The sequence below is a fragment of the Tachypleus tridentatus genome, chromosome 12 (assembly GCF_004210375.1).
Source record: "Tachypleus tridentatus isolate NWPU-2018 chromosome 12, ASM421037v1, whole genome shotgun sequence".
Lineage (NCBI taxonomy): Eukaryota > Metazoa > Arthropoda > Merostomata > Xiphosura > Limulidae > Tachypleus > Tachypleus tridentatus.
Window position 1 is genome coordinate 122,068,418 of NC_134836.1, and position 19,926 is coordinate 122,088,343.

At 39.2% G+C, this 19,926-nt stretch overlaps 1 protein-coding gene across 1 annotated transcript in view; it reads left to right on the forward strand.

Annotated features, from left to right (window-relative positions):
* Nucleotides 1–213: 213 nt before the first annotated feature.
* Nucleotides 214–19,926, forward strand: part of LOC143234557 (formin-like protein) — a 99,749-nt gene continuing 80,036 nt past the window's right edge. The window contains exons 1-2 of the mRNA XM_076471995.1: nt 214–339; nt 478–613. Coding sequence (XP_076328110.1) covers nt 326–339; nt 478–613 — 150 coding nt within the window. The 5' untranslated portion in view covers nt 214–325. The remainder of the gene's footprint in view (nt 340–477; nt 614–19,926) is intronic.

Genomic DNA, 19,926 nt, shown 5'->3' on the forward strand with positions numbered 1-19,926 from the left:
AAGAGATTGAAGAAAAATATTGCAGACTTATGTTTTCCATGTAACCGTAATAATAATAACATGCAAATGGATTTTAAAATGTTTATTTTAAACTTTTGATTTTTTATTGGTTCAACTTTTCGGTGTACTCTGTTTCGTAATTGTGTTTTGTTTTAACGTTGTGCGCGTCCAATTAAATATTACCTTTGCTTGTGCTGCTACCTGGTGGATGACGTCAGAGAAATTACTCCCCGTCGGAGTGTACTATTTCAATTGAAATGTGTACGCTGACGCCTAGGCCTCACATTTAGTTACACAGCAACTCTATTCCTGAAAGAGAGAGTTGATGATGCTAACTGGGTAAGGATTAGTACCATAATGTATGAAATGATAAACTATAAGAAGTGGGTATTTCATGGATTGAATTATGATATGTAACAATAAGATTTTATATATATATGAGAATATAAAAATTGTTTATTTTGGGGAACCCTTAAGCATGGGAAACTCTGAAAGTTTGGAAGCAACTGTTGATCACCGACTTACGATGCGAAATAAGTCCTGTGGAAGTTACGACGTGAAAATGCCCATACCGGAACCAAAGGAGTTAGAAAGAAGATTCACTTTAGTTTTGGTATGTTTTCTCTTAATAATTTCAGTGTTGTTTCCTTGTACATTTTTTGTTGCCTTTCAACATTTGTAGCACTTGTTAGAGGGACTTGCACATTTTGATAAAACTTAAGAAAAAACGGTCTTTTTAGTATATTAATCCGGTTATGTATGTTAACCCTGAAAAAGGTGCAAAGGCGAAACGTTGGTTTAAATAAATATATATTTTACATTTATCCGGAGCGTGTAGGTCGTTTTTATAATCATAACGTTCAGGAAAAATGTTTCTCTATAAACCTTATTCTTCGGTTTAACATATTTTGAGGTTATATGACAATTTATAATTGTGTTAACAAATAGTTATGTAACGGCAAAATTTCCTTATAGTTTTAAAATTAAAAATTGTCGATTGTACTTTGATAAAACCGGAATTTCACTTTCATCACATATAGCATGTGAGAAAAGGGTTTCATACGTTCAAATTTTTAAAATTTTATGTGAAGTGAAACTGATGTTTGAAATTCAATTATTATTTATGTCCCTGTTAATCTAATGTAATTAATACACCCTTATATTTTATATCAAAATAGCTTGCACTTGCTGTCCAGTCATTTTGTATATCATATGGGGCCTGGCATGGCCAAGCGCGTAAGGCGTGCGACTCGTAATCCGATGGTCGCGGGTTCGCGCCCGCGTCGCGCTAAACATGCTCGCCCTCCCAGCCGTGGGGGCGTATAATGTGACGGTCAATCCCACTATTCGTTGGTAAAAGAGTAGCCCAAGAGTTGGCGGTGGGTGGTGATGACTAGCTTCCTTCCCTCTAGTCTTACACTGCTAAATTAGGGACGGCTAGCACAGATAGCCCTCGAGTAGCTTTGTGCGAAATTCCAAAAACAAACAAGTATATCATATTGTTTTAATTGTAGCAGTATTACTCTATACCTAGAATTAATAATTTATCCAGCTCTAATTATTTCCGGGCATCAGTTTTCAACATTGGCATAGATAGAAAATGTTTGGCATTGGGGCAAAAATACAAATATCTGTAAGTTAGAAACTTTCTATTTTGCGACAGTTCTAAACGGAACTTCCTGTTTACAGTGAATCAATTTTAAATACATGCCGACCTAATATTTGTTATACAAATGTTATAAATCTCTCAACTTGTACAATTTTTAAACCGTTACTTATGACTAGGGTGTAGCGCCAATACTTTTACAGTCACGTGCTTGCGACATACTTGTGTAAAACCATTCGTTGGTAAAAGAGTAGCCCAAGGGTTGGCGGTGGGTGGTGATGACTAGCTGCCTTCCCTCTAGTCTTACACTGTTAAATTAGGGACTGCTGGCAAAGATAGCCCTCGTGTGAATTTTCGCGAAATTCAAAAACAAAAAATCCCGTTTTGTGTTGGTATACATGCTAATATTGGAACATTGTTGATTCATTTAGTATTTTTTAAATTTTATTTGTTGTTGTAGAGAATAATTATGGCGCTATTTCTATTGTTAGTTACGTGCACGAGCAATTACGTTCAACATGTTCTGTACATCATTTTCGCGGGTAATTACCCATAATTATCTTTGTCATTCTGCTGGGTTTTTCTTTTTATAATTTTTCTTCTTCTTTGCTTTACTAATGAACGAACAAAAAAAAAATCTTACCGCTGGTTCTATTAAGTTGTAAGGTTTGCTTGTAATAAACTGAATATGACTCTTAGGAAGAAGGCCTGAGAAACGTAACCGGGTGAACAGTGTTTAAATTAGTATTTAAATTGTCGCGTAATATTCATGAGTCTTAGCGATTTCTAGCCTTATAGACCATGCAAGATAGAGAATATAATATAACCTTTTAGAAGTAAGAATTTCGTAAACATTTTTCTATAGAACGTGCAACGATTGTTTTTGAAACTGACAATAAATAATTAAAGTAGCGACTTACCAGTTTTGTTTGATTTGTTTATGAGTCAGAGATAAACTACATTTGTCCGTTATTCATTACGAGACCACTGTTTTCTGTATTTTAAATTTAGTTTTTATGACTAAGGTAATTAGATCTGTTAAATGTAAACCAACCTTTTTATTAAGGGGAACAAATGGGGGGTTCATAAAAATTGAAAAACGTTACGATCACATTAACTACTTAATTCGAAAACATTATTAGTAATAACGTTATTCATATATACACTTTCTTTTATTCACCATCGCCCAGCTTTTACGTTTAGAGAGGCCTGGTGATTTGGGCACTGACTCTTTGTGACTTGCGGGTCGCGGGATTGAATCCTGTCGCTGAATACGTTCTTTCTGCTGTGGATGTTCTGTAATGTGACGTAGTAAAACATTAGTCGAAGGCGTGGGTGGTGTTGACTAACTGCTTCCCCCTTCAGTTTGTTAGTTCAAAATTAGGAACGACTAGCGAAGATAGCCCTCTAGTAGTTTTGCGCGAAATTTTACAAGTTTAGTCGTGTCAGTAGTAGGACACCTAGTGATAGAAAACGGCCATAATGAGAAACAGTACTAGAATCAGGCTGTTGTACTCGAGAAACTGCTGCTATTGATTTTATTATGATTAGAGAGACGTAAGTAAATTTATCTATGGAACTTATCCGGGTTCTAGCCTTGTACAAGTTTATAAATTAACCTAACGTGAAGCTGAAAATAGTATTAAAATTAAACTAGTGTTTAATTTTTTATCAAATCCGTTCTTCTGGTTACATTTAGACTGTGGTTTTGTGTTGTACTTGTTATAACACCGTAGTAAACAACAGCAAAACATATTTTAGGTGACCGGGCGTGGCCCAGTGGTGTCTGAGAGTTTGCCATTCTTGGCCCGGTGTTTCAGAAACACTTTGGGACCACGTGTGATGGCTGAATTTTACTATTTGGTAGGGGAAGTCGTACAAGAGATGGCGTTAAGTGCTGCTGATCTTCACTCCCTCTGGTGTAGCTAAGACACAGACAAACGAATTTTAATTGCACATGTTATTTCAGATATGAAGTTTTAAGCTGAGGTCATAATGACACCTGGTTGGTTTAACCACTGGCTGTTGTTAGTGAAGAACGTAGCATATTAATTAAGACAGGGAAACGTCATGTAGTGACGTAATTTAACGAGATGTTTCCGATGTTTGTTATTCGGCTTATTTTATTTTCTTGGTGGACGTTTCAAAAATTAATTTCGTATAATTGACTTTCTATTTGCTAAAAGTCTGAAAGTTATACAGCTATTGTCTAAATGTATTAACAGAATTTTATATCAATCAGTAACCTCCAAATTCACCATGAAGCACGTGTCCTTTTGTCTTTAGCTTGAGTAAGACACCCGACCTACCGGTTGACTCAGCGGTGTTTTTGTTTTTGCGCAAAGCTACACGAAGGCTATCTGCACTTGCCGTCTCTAATTTAGCAGTCCAAGACTAGAGGAAAGGCAGCTAGTCATCACCACCCACCGCCATCTCTTGGGCTACTCTATTACCAAAAATTAGTGGGATTGACCGTCACAATATAATGCCCCCACGGCTGAAAGGGCGAGCATGTTTGGTGTGACGTTGATTCGAACCCGCGGCTTTCAGATTACGAGTCCAGCCGCTTAAGCACCTGACCATGCTGGGCCCAGCGATAAGTGAAGACTTATAAAGTTAAACAATTATGGTTCAATACCCGCACTAGGCAGACTGCAGGCAGCTCGTTTTATGTCTACCCATAAACAAACTAAAGAAAATATATTCATGTATTTGTTTTTTAATCTGTATACTTTTTTCTTATAGTTTCGTACTAATGTTCATCTTAAAATTTTGAAATTCAACGTTACATGTGGTTTAATGTGGCGAAGTGTGGTAGTAATGCGAGTTTACACCACATTACAAACCTTTTAGAGGCACTATCAAAGTTTGTCAGCGTTTTTTCTTTCGACAGGAGCAAATTACAGACTGCTTCTAGCAAGAACCTTATTATGGGGTAAAACATGACCGTGTCATAATTATTTCATGTATTAAATGCTAATAAATATGTGTATATTCTGCTAATATGTATAAATATTCATTTTTACGCATGTTTTATTTTTAAATAACGAAACTCATTTTAATTACATGTAGTTTATAATTTAACTGTGTCGTAGAACTTAGTAGATGCCTAATGAGGGGTGATATTACCCAAGTGTTTAAACTCTTTCAAATAATTTAAGAGATGCTTAATTTGGGTCAAACGTTCTCCTGGTGTGACAGCAGTAAGTTAAAGGACTTACAACACTAAAATTCAGAGTTCTACTCCCCTTGATAAATAAAATAGATGTGGCTTTGTTTAGAAATCATACAGTTGGGTGGAAACTGAAGTGTTTGTTTCAAGAGTGCCTCACCGCTGATGGCCACCCTCTGATAAAAAAATAAACAGCGAAAACTGGCGAAACAACAGAACCAAATAGGCCTAGTACTTGACTTAAGTGAGGATAAATTAATATGAATGTGAAGATAGAAATTTGAGTTTACGTGATTTATATCTTCTTGTTACGACTAATAGAAGCCACGTGGATACAGTATTTCTAACAGTTCTGTTGCGAGTCTATCCGATTGGTTGACGGACTAGTTGTCATGGCATCATTTAAAGGAGTTAGAAACTGTGGTCTTGCCCTACCAATGTCCTAACATCGAGCACGGATATGCCTTGTAGTTCAAGTGAGGTTTGCTAAACCATCACGGAACCAACAAGTGTAACATTTTGTTAATTACAATTAAAGTAACCACCTCTAATCAGAAACTTGCAATATGATTGGCTGAAATAATGTAATGCGGATGTATTAATATTCGATAGTAGAACTTGCGAATAACCTTTCTTAAATTAATAACAGCAGTTTTTTGTTGTGTGGGAAAACTAATAGCTATCAGTAATTTACGAGTAAGACTTAATAACAAGTTTAAATAAATTATTCAAGAAAGAAACATAGTTAATAGCTATCTAAAGCTTAAGCCTAATCTTTCACCGAGACTTTATTCTACAGGGTGGCCCGTAAGGCCCTACCCATTCATATATCCTGATGTTTCCAGTGTATCTGTTTGCTGTCCCTCATTCTCGCTGCATAATATTATGCGACGCCATGTTCTGTGAGACATTTTCCTCAGCACAGCAGGGGTTATTGTTCCAAATGCCACGGTAACAGCTGCCTTCAACTCATCATCAGTATTATAACGTTGCTCAGACACAATACATGGATATGGGTATGGACTTACGGGCCACCCTGTATATAAACAGTTTTATTGCAGTCTGTTAGAAAAGTTTTGTTTACAAGAAGACAATGGCAGTATTTCCAGAGATGCCAACTATTTCAATTGACTGAGTGTAATGATTGTAGACAGAGCCCTTTCACAGTTTTAGTCCTTTTAGATTTGCTGGAAACAAGACAATCTGGTGAACGAGGCCTCTTTATTTCCAACTTGTGAACGATCGCATTGGTGTTTCGATGCCGCTCAGAAAACGAGAAATACCCATCTACGCGAACGCTGATTGGCTGACAAACACTGATGACGTAACTATGTATTCCCCCACGTACCCAGTATGGAGAAACACCGCATTCAGACTATTGGTAGAGGTCGGAGGTACAAATATTTTTTTATTATTTCAAGCACAAACACGATTATCGCAAGTAGCCATTTGGACTCTTATTTATTATCAAAATTTATTTGTATCTCACTAGAAATTTTCGTTTCACCCTTTCAAGCCCTGGGGGAACAATTTATCACTTTATTTTATAGGCCGATATAATATATAATAATTTGGGAGTTGCAACAAGTCGTAATATTTGTCTGTATGAGAGTATAGTCGTAATGTGTACACCACAATCGTAATGATTACGCTCAAATCGTAATGGTTGGCGTCTCTGTATTTGTTGACTTAGCAACAAATACTCTGTCAGTTACCACGTTCTACACTGGGACTTTCTTCAAGAGGTAGGGAGCACTCTTTGAGCCCAGACCTCTGGTGAGAAGTCTGGAAAACTGTACGTGGCGTTAATTTTGTTTGTTTGTTTAGAATTCCGTGCAAAGCTACACGAGAGCTATCTGCGCTAGCTGTTCCTAACTTAGCAGTGTAAGGCTAGAAGGTAGGCCACCACCCGCCGCCAACTCTTGGGCTACTCTTTTACCAACGAATAGTGGGATTGACCGTCATATTCTAACACCTCCACGGTTGAAAGGGTGAACATGTTTGTTATGACGGGAACCATTTTGGTATTTTAAAAAAATCATAGGTCGTCTTATTGTATTATGCTAACTATATGAACCTTTCTAAATCCAAGATACTAAAATTTGTACGGAAATGTAGGCCTAGCGTATGGTACTATATATGAAAGTTGTGTATAGATTCTAATAATTTCGTGATGTAATATTATTCCTAGCTGCTTTTATATACGGCAAGGTTAATAATAAAACTTGATTAAATCAAAGTGAGTATGTGTTTGTAATTAACGTAGTAGGTAATTTAGAAAATACGACAGGTGCTTCTCTGGATGCTTGAAAGATTTGCGGCTCGGATCTCTAAGCGCGGGATTTTTTGTTGTTTCAGTATAATATCGATCGTAATTTCCTGTTCTGATTTTTCAAGACACCAACTGGGGATTTGGAGCACTGTCAAGTAGGACCGGCGCACGAGCCTCGTGTGCCTAACAACTGCTCTGAGATACGGCAGTGCTGTTGATTGTTTGTTTGTAGTTAAGCACAAAGTTACATGATACACTACAATATGTAACACAATTTTTACTTTTTCTTGTTCCTGGACAGAAAGTGTTATTTCCCAATTGCTTATGTCTAAAGTAAATGGAAAAGACCTATTTTTCTCTTCAAACGTTGCTTTTGTGACCTGGGAGCGTATAACGAAAACATGATGGGAGACTATATTTTGGGGCTGATACGTGAAAGTGATTTACATTACAGTCGCAAATCTCGAAAAACTACTCGCTTCTAAACATTTTTGTATAACTTTAATATAAACACATGTAAATCTTGATTCATATGTTATTTTATTCAGATCTTATGTAAATAAAAATGTGCAAATTTGCCCGTTTTTACATAGAAAATAGGTTAATTTCTAAATTTCATTATCCAGGTCACAAAATCAAAGTTTGAAGGGAATAATGGCCATTTTCTGTACTTTTACAGCAATTAAGAAATAACACATACTATCCAGGAACAAAATTTGTGTTATATAGTGTTATCTGTGCTCTTTCCGCTATGGGTATCGAAACCCAGTTTTTGCATTGTCAGTCCGCAGACATATCGCTGTGCTATGGGGGGGGGGAGGTGCTATTGAAATGGGACAATTAGGTAAAATGTATTAAGGTTATTTGTATGAACGACGTGTGAACGTGACATTTCATTCTGTAACGTGGCACTCAGTTCTAGGTATATTTCTAGTAAATTTCAGCTTGTGTTACCTTTTTAAATCTGGTGTTGATTAACTGCCTTTCTTCCAGTCTATCACTTCTAAACCAAGGACCGTCAGCGGAGATAGCCCTGGACTTGTATTTTTGTTCGAACTCTAACGAACAAACAATCATCAGGCAGTCTGTGTTATAACGTGAAAAGCGCTGGGTAATAAGGTAAAATCATGCATTGTTAATCGTGCTGATAATCTGATTGGTTACTAAGGAATGACGTGATTAAAATTATAAAACCATAATCATTGTCACGTCACACACACCACCTGTCGGAAACTGATGCCACTGAACTCAGACTTCTGTAACGAACGATGTTCTGTGAGATGCGTGTGGTTGCCGAGATACGAACCATCAGTTCTTAGCTTTCTTGTGCCACCAGACAAAATACTATTGTATGCATACTTACAGACCAGATGTACTTTCGCAGGGTTCCCGAAAGTATTTGTTTCAAGTGTAACTAAAATTAACAGCAACAAATATTTTTATTTCCTGTTTTTAAAGTTCATATGTTGTGCTTTGGTTGTTATTAAACACAAAGCTACAAAAAGGAATATCTGTGCTCTGCCCACCACGGGTATAGAAACCCGATTTCTAGCAGTATAGGTCTTTACACAGTACGCACTTGTAATCAGTGAGATCCGCACGTTTTATTGACGTCATGACAGTACAAACTGCATCGTTAAAAGTCCCTTATGTAACATCATTTTAGTGTCCATTGAACTGTCTGATAGACACTAGATGATGACGCGAGTGGTTAAAGCAGGTAACATTCTTCTGAGGTTATTGAGTTTCCAAGTTACTAGCCGAAGACGAAGACTACTGTAACTAAAGTTGTTTTGACCAAACGTTGGATAAAAACAATAAAGGTTCATGTCATCAAACGTTACTGGGTCACTTTTCGAATTCTTGTTTTACTCTAGGCGGCGCTGGTATCAAGAAAATTGTTTTTTGTTTTTTTTAATTTCGCAAAAGCTACACGAGGGCTATATGCACTAGCCATATCTTATAAAACAGGGAAAGCAACTAGTTATCACCATCCACCACCAATTCTTGGGCTAGTCTTTAACCATCGAACAGTGGAAATGACTTACGTTACAACACCCCCACGGCTGAAAGGGCGAGCATGTCTGATGTGACGAGGATTTGAACCCGCGACCCTTAGATTGTGAGTTGAGCGCCCCTAACCACCTGGCCATGCTAGGTCCCAAGAAAATTGAGCCGTCACAAAGTTGGTCATTCCAGGTCGTCATTGTTTTCATGGTCTCTATGCTGGTTTTGACAGCTGGCACAATGCCTGGACTTCGTTTGTTGCTATGTTTTATTTGTACTCGTGTTGACAGCTGGCACAATGCCTGGACTTCATTTGTTGCTATGTTGTATTTGTACTCGTGTTATTCACAGAAATTTATATGACATGAGAATTTAATAATTGATGGGGGTCGAGCGTGGCTTAGTTGTGAATCCGAGGATTTATTAAAAAAAAAAAAACAAACTCGTACTGAGGGATGGTGGGTGTGTTTTGAGAGTGACGGTCAAGCCACACTAGCTGGTCAGAATGACTTTACGATAGGTATTCCACATTGTGTAAGAGTGACGGTCAAGCCACACTAGCTGGTCAGAATGAGTTTACGATAGGTATTCCACATTTTGCAAGAGTGACGGTCAAGCCACACTAGCTGGTCAGAATGAGTTTACGATAGGTATTCCACATTGTGTAAGAGTGACGGTCAAGCCACACTAGCTGGTCAGAATGAGTTTACGATAGGTATTCCACATTGTGTAAGAATGACGGTCAAGTCACACTAGCTGGTCAGAATGACTTTACGATAGGTATTCCACATTGTGTAAGAGTGACGGTCAAGCCACACTAGCTGGTCAGAATGAGTTTACGATAGGTATTCCACATTTTGCAAGAGTGACGGTCAAGCCACACTAGCTGGTCAGAATGAGTTTACGATAGGTATTCCACATTGTGCAAGAGTGACGGTCAAGCCACACTAGCTGGTCAGAATGAGTTTACGATAGGTATTCCACATTGTGCAAGAGTGACGGTCAAGCCACACTAGCTGGTCAGAATGAGTTTACGATAGGTATTCCACATTTTGCAAGAGTGACGGTCAAGCCACACTAGCTGGTCAGAATGACTTTACGATAGGTATTCCACATTGTGTAAGAGTGACGGTCAAGCCACACTAGCTGGTCAGAATGAGTTTACGATAGGTATTCCACATTTTGCAAGAGTGACGGTCAAGCCACACTAGCTGGTCAGAATGAGTTTACGATAGGTATTCCACATTTTGTAAGAGTGACGGTCAAGCCACACTAGCTAGTCAGAATGAGTTTACGATAGGTATTCCACATTGTGTAAGAGTGACGGTCAAGCCACACTAGCTAGTCAGAATGAGTTTACGATAGGTATTCCACATTGTGTGAGAGTGGCGGTCAAATCGCATCATTTGATAAGTGTAACCCATGAGCTAGTGACTTGGACTAGTTGATTTCCCTTAATCCAACTCTTCAAAATTAGGGGGTTGTGTAAATGAAGTTCTAATGGCCACAGTGTCTGCTGGTCTCAAAACGCTGTATATTCTTCATTTGTTGTAGGATTGCCATTTAAGTCTTTACGTTGTATTCGCACATTAAACGCAGCCCAGCATGGTCAGGTGGTGAAAGTACTCGACTCGTAATCTGAGAGTCGTGGGTTCGAATCCCCATCGCACTAAACATGCTCGCCCCTTTAGCCGTGGGGGCGTTATAATGTCTCGAATAATCCCACCATTCGTTGGTAAAAGAGTAGCCCAAGAATTGGCGTTGGGTGGTGATGACTAGCTGCCTTCCGTCTAGTCTTACACTGCTAAATTAGGGACGGCTAGTGCAGATAGCTCTCGTGTAGATTTTAGCGAAATTAAAAAAACAAACACATTAAACGCATTTTGTGGTTATATAATTAATTATAATGATATATGAAGAGCTCTTAACATGAATTTTACCAAAAAGGAGCCGAAGGTCGCCTAGAGAGGTCACTTGTTCTAACCAATCGCAACGCTATACGGTAGTGTGTTGTCAGTTAGTTAATCAGTAGACACTAAAATGACGTCACATAAGGAACGCATAACGTTGCAATTTGTATTGTCGTGATATCAGTGAAACGTGCGCATTCCATGAATCACCAGAAGAATTATCCGCTCTAGGCTACCTTACAGCACAAGATATGAACTTCAAAAGTAAGAGATAAATTTTTTTCTCCTAATTTTGGTTTTATTTAATCTTGAAAGAAAACACTTTTGGAGACCCAGCGCAAATACATGTAATAATTATAGACTTAGTCACAACGTATGTAGTAACAATTACATAAATAAAACCATCCATGATAAGAGACAAGTGTAGAAAGATAAGGAGTCGTAGTTAAAAGAATTAATATATTAAACAATGAGATATGAAAATATATTTCTTTTTTCACTCGAAATACACCTTGTGTATGTAATACAGTGAGCTAAATTAGGGACGGGTAATGCAGATAGCCCCTCGTGTAGCTTTGTGCGAAGTTTAAAACTATTGTATTATAATACTCGAAATAAACGACATTTTAACCCATTTATTTTTCTTGAATTGGACACTCAACATTTCGCTTTAGATTACAAAGATCCCAAAATGTTGGTGTCGTTCTAGTATTAAAATTGCTTCTGTACATCACCAATACGCACTATAGAAAATTAAATAACCACTGACCTTTTTAAACAATATTTTTTTCCGTTTTATCCATGTTGTGGGCATTTTGTTATATTGAACATAATAACAACAGAAACTTGTGTCAACTATACTCTTCAAAAAAAGAAACGCAAAAGGCAAAATATGAGACAAATTGTTAACAAGTTTATTCCGGGTAGTTCTGCATGACATGTGTGAAACTTTGCACATTCACTGCTAAACATCCAAAGTCTGCAAAGGCGAAGTCCACGCTCACTAGGTGAAGTTTAACGTCACTCAACGTCAATAACGAGTATGCCCCCCGTGAGCATCAACAACTGCTTGGCATCTCCTGCCCATGGAAGCGATGAGATGACGAATCGCATCCTGTGGAATGGCTGTCCACTCAGCCTGCAAAGCTGCTGCAAGCTGAGGTAGAGTCTGCGGTTGAGGTTGTCGCCTTCGCAGACGTCGGTCCAACTCGTCCCAAAGATGTTCGATGGGGTTTAAATCTGGTGATCTGGAGGGCCAGGGAAGAACGTTAATGTTGTGGTGTCTCAAGAAGACAGTGGTGAGTCGGGCTGTGTGAGGACGGGCGTTGTCATGTTGAAAAATGTCGTTGACGTACACCATGATGGGTTGCACATGGGGCCTAAGAATCTCGTAGACGGTTGCGTACGGTCTGATCGGAAATCATACGCAGCCCTGGTATGGTTGAGGCAGTAGACGTCGCAGTAGTGGTCCTATCCCAAAGGTGACGTAACCGGATGTTGCGATCTTGTGCGGGCGTGATCACACGAGGTCTGCCAGATCGTGGACGGTCACGAGTTGATCTATGTTGTTGGTGACGATTTCATAGCCTTGTGATGGTGCTTGGGTGGACATTCACAGCTCTGACAACATCTGATCGAGATTCGCCTGCATCCATGCGACCAATGGCGTTGTTGCGTTGTGCTACAGTCGGTCGTGGCGTAACTATGTTGCGTGTCGGTGGCTTAACACTGAGCTATGGAAACCGAGAACCCGTCACTTTTATAGGGATTTTGCACATGTTGCACTTGCAGAACATGCAGATCTCTCAAACAAATGTATTGGACACGCATGCGTTTTGGCGAAAAATCCGATTTTTTCCTCCATTTTCAAAGTGCACAACTTTTATTGTCATTTTGGTCTGACAATCAGTGCCTTAACACGTGTAACATCACATACTCTGAGCTTGTAACGTTATTACATATATTTCTCTTTAAAATAAAAAAAAATATTCCTTTTGTGTATGTTGTTTTGAAGAGTATATTATGAGTAAGGTTTGTTTAACCAATTCTTACCAGTTCTTAACGCCCCATAGTGGCACAACGGTATGTCTGCGGACTCGTACTGTCAAAAACCAGGTTTCGATACCCGTGGTGGGCAGAGCACAGGTAGCCCACTGTGTAGCTTTGTGTTAAGTGTCAAATAATCGGTCAAATAGTCCTTAATGTACACCGGTGGAGTCAGCAGATAACCCAGTGTGGCTTTGTGTTAAGTGTCAAATAATCGGTCAAATAGTCCTTAATGTACACCGGTGGAGTCAGCAGATAACCCAATGTGGCTTTGTGTTAAGTGTCAAATAATCGGACAAATAGTCCTTAATGTACACCGGTGGAGTCAGCAGATAACCCAATGTGGCTTTGTGTTAAGTGTCAAATAATCGGTCAAATAGTCTTTAATGTACACCGGTGGAGTCAGCAGATAACTCAGTGTGGCTTTGTGTTAAGTGTGAAATAATCGGTCAAATAGTCTTTAATGTACACTGGTGGAGTCAGCAGATAACCCAGTGTGGCTTTGTGTTAAGTGTCAAATAATCGGTCAAATAGTCCTTAATGTACACCGGTGGAGTCAGCAGATAACCCAATGTGGTTTTGCTATAAGAAAACACACACACACTTCTAAGTGGTCAAGAAATGGCTAAACTGATGTGTAAAACATGTGAAGTTACTTTGTATATGACCCATTGTTATATAGAAGGAACTGCGTTAGTTTTGTTTTCTTTTACTCTACCCATAAACTATAATAATAATATTCAAATACTGTAACATTTAATGATCGTATCAATAACTTACATAATTCAGTGATTTTGTTTTTAGTAACATTCAGATTTCTATCTTTAGCGCCATCTTTTGTCGATTGTAGACTTTTAAACTTGTGTCCTTGCGCATAAATGAAAATATATATATATATATATATATATATATAATAGGGCCTTGAAGGAGAAGTGAAAATATCGCACGCATTCAACTATATCAAACTGATGTATACATCAAGTTGATACTTGTGAGCACATTGTGGAGGACGTGTGGTATCCAAGGTAATTTACCAGCTATATCTATAGACGTGTGTGGGTTTCACATCTCGGTTCTAACATGAAGTTACGTTTGTAAAAGGGGCGAAGTGCGCGGGTAATTACGTTCGCTCTTTCTCTCTGTATGGGTATTTGGGTATTGATGTTTATCTACCCTGGAGGATCAGGTAATTACGTTGTGGAAAAGATTGTTTGTTTTTGAATTTCCCGTAAACCTGCACGATGGCTATCTGCACTAGCCGTCCCTATTTTAGCATGTGAGACTGAAGAGAAGGCAGAGTCATCACCACTCACCGCCAACTCTTGGGCTACTCTTTTACCAACGAATAGTGAGATTGACCGTACCATTATAACTCCCCCACAGCTGAAAGGGCGAGCATGTTTGGTGTGACGGGGAATGGAAAAGAAGTTCCATAAGTCATCGCCAGGTGGTTAAGGCACTGGAATCGTAATCTGAGGGTCTTGGGGGCGTTATTATATTAGGGTCAATCCCACTATTCGTTGGTAAAAGAGTCACCCAAGAGTGGGTAATGATGACTAGCTGCCATCCTGCTTGTCTTAAACTGCTAAATTAGAGACGGCTAGCGTAGATAGCCCTCGTGTAGCTGTGCGCGAAATTAAAAACACAAACCATAAGTCATCGAACCTTTTTTTGGTAATTAAATAGGGTCGTGTGTGTGTGTGTAGTGATCGTCTTTGTATTTATTTAAAGTTTTATTTCCGTTGTACACCATTCGAAAAGCTGTATTGATTTTGACGCCATCCAATAAACCATTCGAAGTAAGCTGTAATTTTTTTGTTTTCCACGGTTTATTTACAAGTTAGTGTTCGTTTAGTGCCATACATATGACGCATGCGTGTCTGCTAGGCCTCTCTGTGGTTTAAACTTTATTACGCTTAAGGACAGCTTCCATTGTGGTAATTTCGATAAGAACAAACGGTATTGTTGATTAATCAATTCCAGCTATGTTGGTTCGTTTGTTAGACAGTGGGATGTGTGATGTGCCCATCACGGATACTCAAATTCAGATTTTAGTGCTATAAATCCTTAGACTTGCCACTGAGGATCCCCGGCTGCGATTGTCTTCCCCGATCTGAAACACCACCGTCAAAAAAGAATAATTGGGTTATAAGTAAAATCAAAGTGCAACCCTGACATCTTCCATGTTATCTTGTCCAGACACGGGGTGTGAACTTCAACACACATGGTTCCCGTTTCTCCGTACTATAGGCCTGTTATAAGAGAAACAGTCAAATCTCGCTCTTTGTCCAAGAGTTGGCGGTTGAAGATGATGGCTTGATGTGTTTTCTAGAAACTTTTCAGGAAAGAATTGGGAAGGGCCACTTGCAAGTAGCATAGTTAGCTTTGATTAAATTTTTGAGATAAAGTGTTAAAAATAGGTGTTCTTAGCCAACCAAGGCTCCCTCTATGTACATCACAGACAGTAATGAAAACAGTGATTCAATGTGGGTGAAAGATTAGACCACGTGTTTTCTAACGTGTAATTTGTTTATTTATCTTTTTTGAACTCCGCGCAAAGCTGCACGAGGGATATCTGCGCTGGCGTCCCTAATTTAGCAGAGTAAATTGTTTTTGTTTTTTTAATATCCCACAAAGCTACTCGAGGGCTATCTGTGCTAGCCGTCCCTAATTTAGCAGTGTAAGACTAGAGGGAAGGCAAGCTAGTCATCACCACCCACCGCCAACTCTTGGGCTACTCTTTTACCAACGAATAGTGGGATTGACCGTACATTATAACGCCCCCACGGCTGAAAGGGCGAGCATGTTGGGCGCGACCGGAATGCGAACCCGCGACCCTCAGATTACGAGTCGCACGCCTTAACACGCTTGGCCATGCCGGGCCAGCAGTGTAAAACTAGAGACAAAGCAAATAGTCAACAAGACCCACTGCCAAGTATTGGGCTACTTTTTTACCAGTTAAAAGTAGAATTAACTTTCACGTTTTAAAACTCCCACGGCTTAAAGAGTGAATATATTAAAGACGAGATTCGAATCCGCGACCTTCAGATCATGCAAAGCAGGTCCCGTGCAACGTGTTGAAATTAGGATAGTCAAGAAAAGCACGAGGATTTGTTCTGACCGAAGTTTTATAAAATTTTTTGAAACTTGGAAGCAAATATGTCGCATCGTTTTTCTACTGATTTCAACATAATTGGAAGATTAGGCGAGTAGAAACTGCACTGATAGGTCACATTCTTTACTGTCAAGTTACGCTTCAGTATGGGGGGGGGGGAGAGATGGCGCTGTATGGGTTTAGAACGTATTCTTTGCACGAGGCTACTGACAATCGCTTTTTGTTTACAAGATCTCGAAGAAAGTGGCACACATTCCAAACGTGTTTGATACACGTGTTGTTTAACGGGTATAACAGGACCTGACAAGGTTATTAGTCGGTTACACTACAACCCCAGCCTGTCAACATTGTGGCTGTTTGTGTTCTGCCCTCGTTAACTTATCCCCGTTTTACTAGTTTCAAAGTAACTGATTCTGAGAAATTATGTACGCAACCCCTTCCTCTTATTGACAGAGATTCCAGTGCCTTGCACCAACTGTGTAGTTTTTCTATTGTGGATTAACCTTTACCGGCTTTGTGTGTTATTTTGTTTGTTTATTTTTGAATTTCGAGCAAAACTAAACGAAGGCTATCTGCGCTAGTCGTCCCTAATTTTGCAGTTACTGTAAGACTAGAAGGAAGGTAGCTAGTCATCACCAACCACCCCTAATTTTTGGGCTACTCTTTTGCCAAAGTAGAGTAGGATTGAGCGTAACGTTTTAACGTCCACACGGCTGAAAATGTGAGCATGTTGTATCTCATTACTACACTAATATACATCACGTGTCTTTCAGTTTGCACATCACCTCACAGTGCAACTCCACTAATCTTTTATTGCTCCAACGGTTGCGCTTCACCTCACAGTGCATATCCGTCCTTTCATTGTACATTACCTTACACAGACATCACCAGTCTTTCGGTGTGCAGCGACGATTACGCATCATTTTGAAGCGTAATTTTACCTCTTTCAGCTGTACTAGTGTTCGAGTATCACTTTTTGTACGTGTAATACCATTCCAACAACACTTACGCGTCTGCTTTCCCTTGTCACCAAAACGTTTCTTTGTTTAATCCAACATATTTTATGTACCATCAACATTCTGTGTACACACATCCATACTTTTAAATGTATCAGTTTTTATTTTCCTATCAACAGGTGCCTTTGTTGTTTTTTTTCAATAGTTTCCTTGCAGGTAGATGGCGCATCAGCTCGTTAATCATTTTTACGTTGATTTGATCCATTCTATTCACGCATTTTCACGTTCTTTAATACTGCTTTGACGTAGTAATAACTATTTACACGAAAATTACCGTCTACGAAACGTTTTAACAACAGATTAGCCGAACTGGCTTGTGTAGTTTGGTCAGCTTGTTACTCTCAGTAGCAGATAACGTGCGTTACGCGAGAGCGATTTTGAATCAGGAGTGTTGAACGTTGTAAAACTCGAAGGTCTAGTGTAAGATCTTTATTATGTTCTTCCCCATTTGTGGGAAGTGGGGGCAGTATGAGTTAGCGGTTTCAACACACTACTTCCCGCGTCTTTTGAATCGACCCAGCCGTTGGACACAAGTAAATTTCGACTAGTTTTCCGCCATAAAAATCTCTAGTCACGTGTTGCAACATCATTTTGTGATAGTGTGTGGGTGTTTTCTTATAGGAAACGTTGCATCGAGCTACCTGCTGTGTCCTTCGAGGAGAATCGAACCTCATTTTAACGCTTTAGATCCGAAGACTTACATCCCCGTCACACCAATCATGCTCAATCTTTCAGTCGTGGGGGCGTTATAATGTTACGGTCAATCCCACTATTCGCTGGTAAAATAGTAGCCAAAGAGTTGGCGGTGGGTGGTGATGACTAACTGCCTTTCCTCCAATCTTACACTGTTAAATTAGGGACAGCTAGCGCAGATAGCCCTCGTGCAGCTTTGCACAAAATTCGAAAACAAACCAAACCGAAGACTTACCACTGACCTACCGGGGGGACATGTAATTATGAGAGTGTACGAAGTTTACGAAGATGTGGACTCCTCCTTACCATTCCAGTGCCCTTGAACACTTCTCTAAATACAAACTGAGCAGTTACTGAATAAAGAAAATTATACATATGAATAGAAAAAAGTTGAACTGGTTTTTAAGCCACATGTTTATTATGTGTATTTAAATCTTCTCATGAAACAAAACATTCAAACAATTATTTTGATTCCGTGCCAACAAGAACATTTTAACACAGAGAAAAATGACCGTATCCCCCCCGTATAATCGGACTTTCGTGATGCATTTCATTTGTATTGATTGCCGCTCTTCGTTTGTTTCGTCACAGAAACCTTACCACGTGCCCCAAGCTGGTTATCCATTGCTACCCAACGATAGTAGTGGGTTGATATCCAAAATATTAATGTACTTGGGTCTCAATAATTACGTTTTGATTCACGTTAAGTCTCGCTAATGTGACTAAGGGTAAACTAAACAACAGGAACTCCTATTCACGTACTTTGTTACAGGAGCCATATTTTATTAGGCTTAATTACACAAATAAAGATATTTCAATCCAGGTTTATTGAAACCTTCTTTAAGTGGAATGTTAGAATCTAGCTACTTCCATCTCATGTTAAGACGTTCAACTCGTAATCTGAGAATCCCCGTCACACCAAACATCCTTGCCCTTTCAGCCATGGGGACGTTATAATGTTCGGTCAATCCCACTATTCGTTAGTAAAATAGTAGCCCAAGAGTTGGCGGTGGGTGGTGATGACTAGTTGCCTTCCTTCTAGTCTCACACTACTGAATTAGAAACTGGTAGTGCAGATAGCCCTCATTTAGCTTTGCGCGAACTTTAAATATAAAACAAACAGTTCCACTTAAAGGATGGATATTGGGGGGGGGATATTGAAATAGTGAACTTCGTGGGACCAAGTTCCCCACAACTAACTCATCATAACTGGAATTTAAAATACTTACATTACGTATAGTCTAGAACAATGACCCTAAAGAACTATACTACAAAGCATATGACAAAAATACGCGTCATTGTTAAGGGTTAAGACAATCACCCGGAAGAGTGGGGCGTCTTATACTTAACCAATCATTTTAAAGAAATGACACGTTATAGGAGCCTTTAAACCTTAACTTTTTTATAGCGTATTGTTATATAACTTCTCGTTGTTTGAAATTACAAACTATAATTTTCTTAAATATCTACATTGTAACCATAAAAAACAAACTAAAAAAGGTCAAAGTGCTTATCTTAGATTGTCTTTCTGTTGGATAGCGGTAAGTCTATAGACTTGGAACGTTAAAATACAGGGCTCGATTCCCGATTGTGAACACAACAAAATAGTCCAATGCGGCTTCACATCCGCTCGTTCAATGATTACAAATTGAAATGGTACTGTTCATTCGTATTCCTGACCTTCCGCCAGCTCGTGCACGAAGTGAACAATAGTAACGTATTATTTACTCCAGGTGGCAAAACACTGAATGTGTTTGACAGCCTCAAAGCACACCCCTAATAAGGTATTGCCCAGTTTGATGTTTTTAACGGTATGATCGATTTTATTCTTTGTTTGTTTTGAATTTTCGCGCAAAGCTACACGAGAATTGTCTTCGCTAGTTGTTATTAATTTATCAGTGTAAGGCTAAAGCTAATCATCACCACCCACCGTCAGCTGTTGGGCTACTCTTTTACCAACAAATAGTGGGATTGACCGTCACTTTATAACGCCCCCACGGCTGAAAATGCGAGCATGTTCGGTGCGACGGGGATTCGAACCCGCGACCCTCAGATTACAAGTCGAGCATACGAACCATCTGGTCATGTC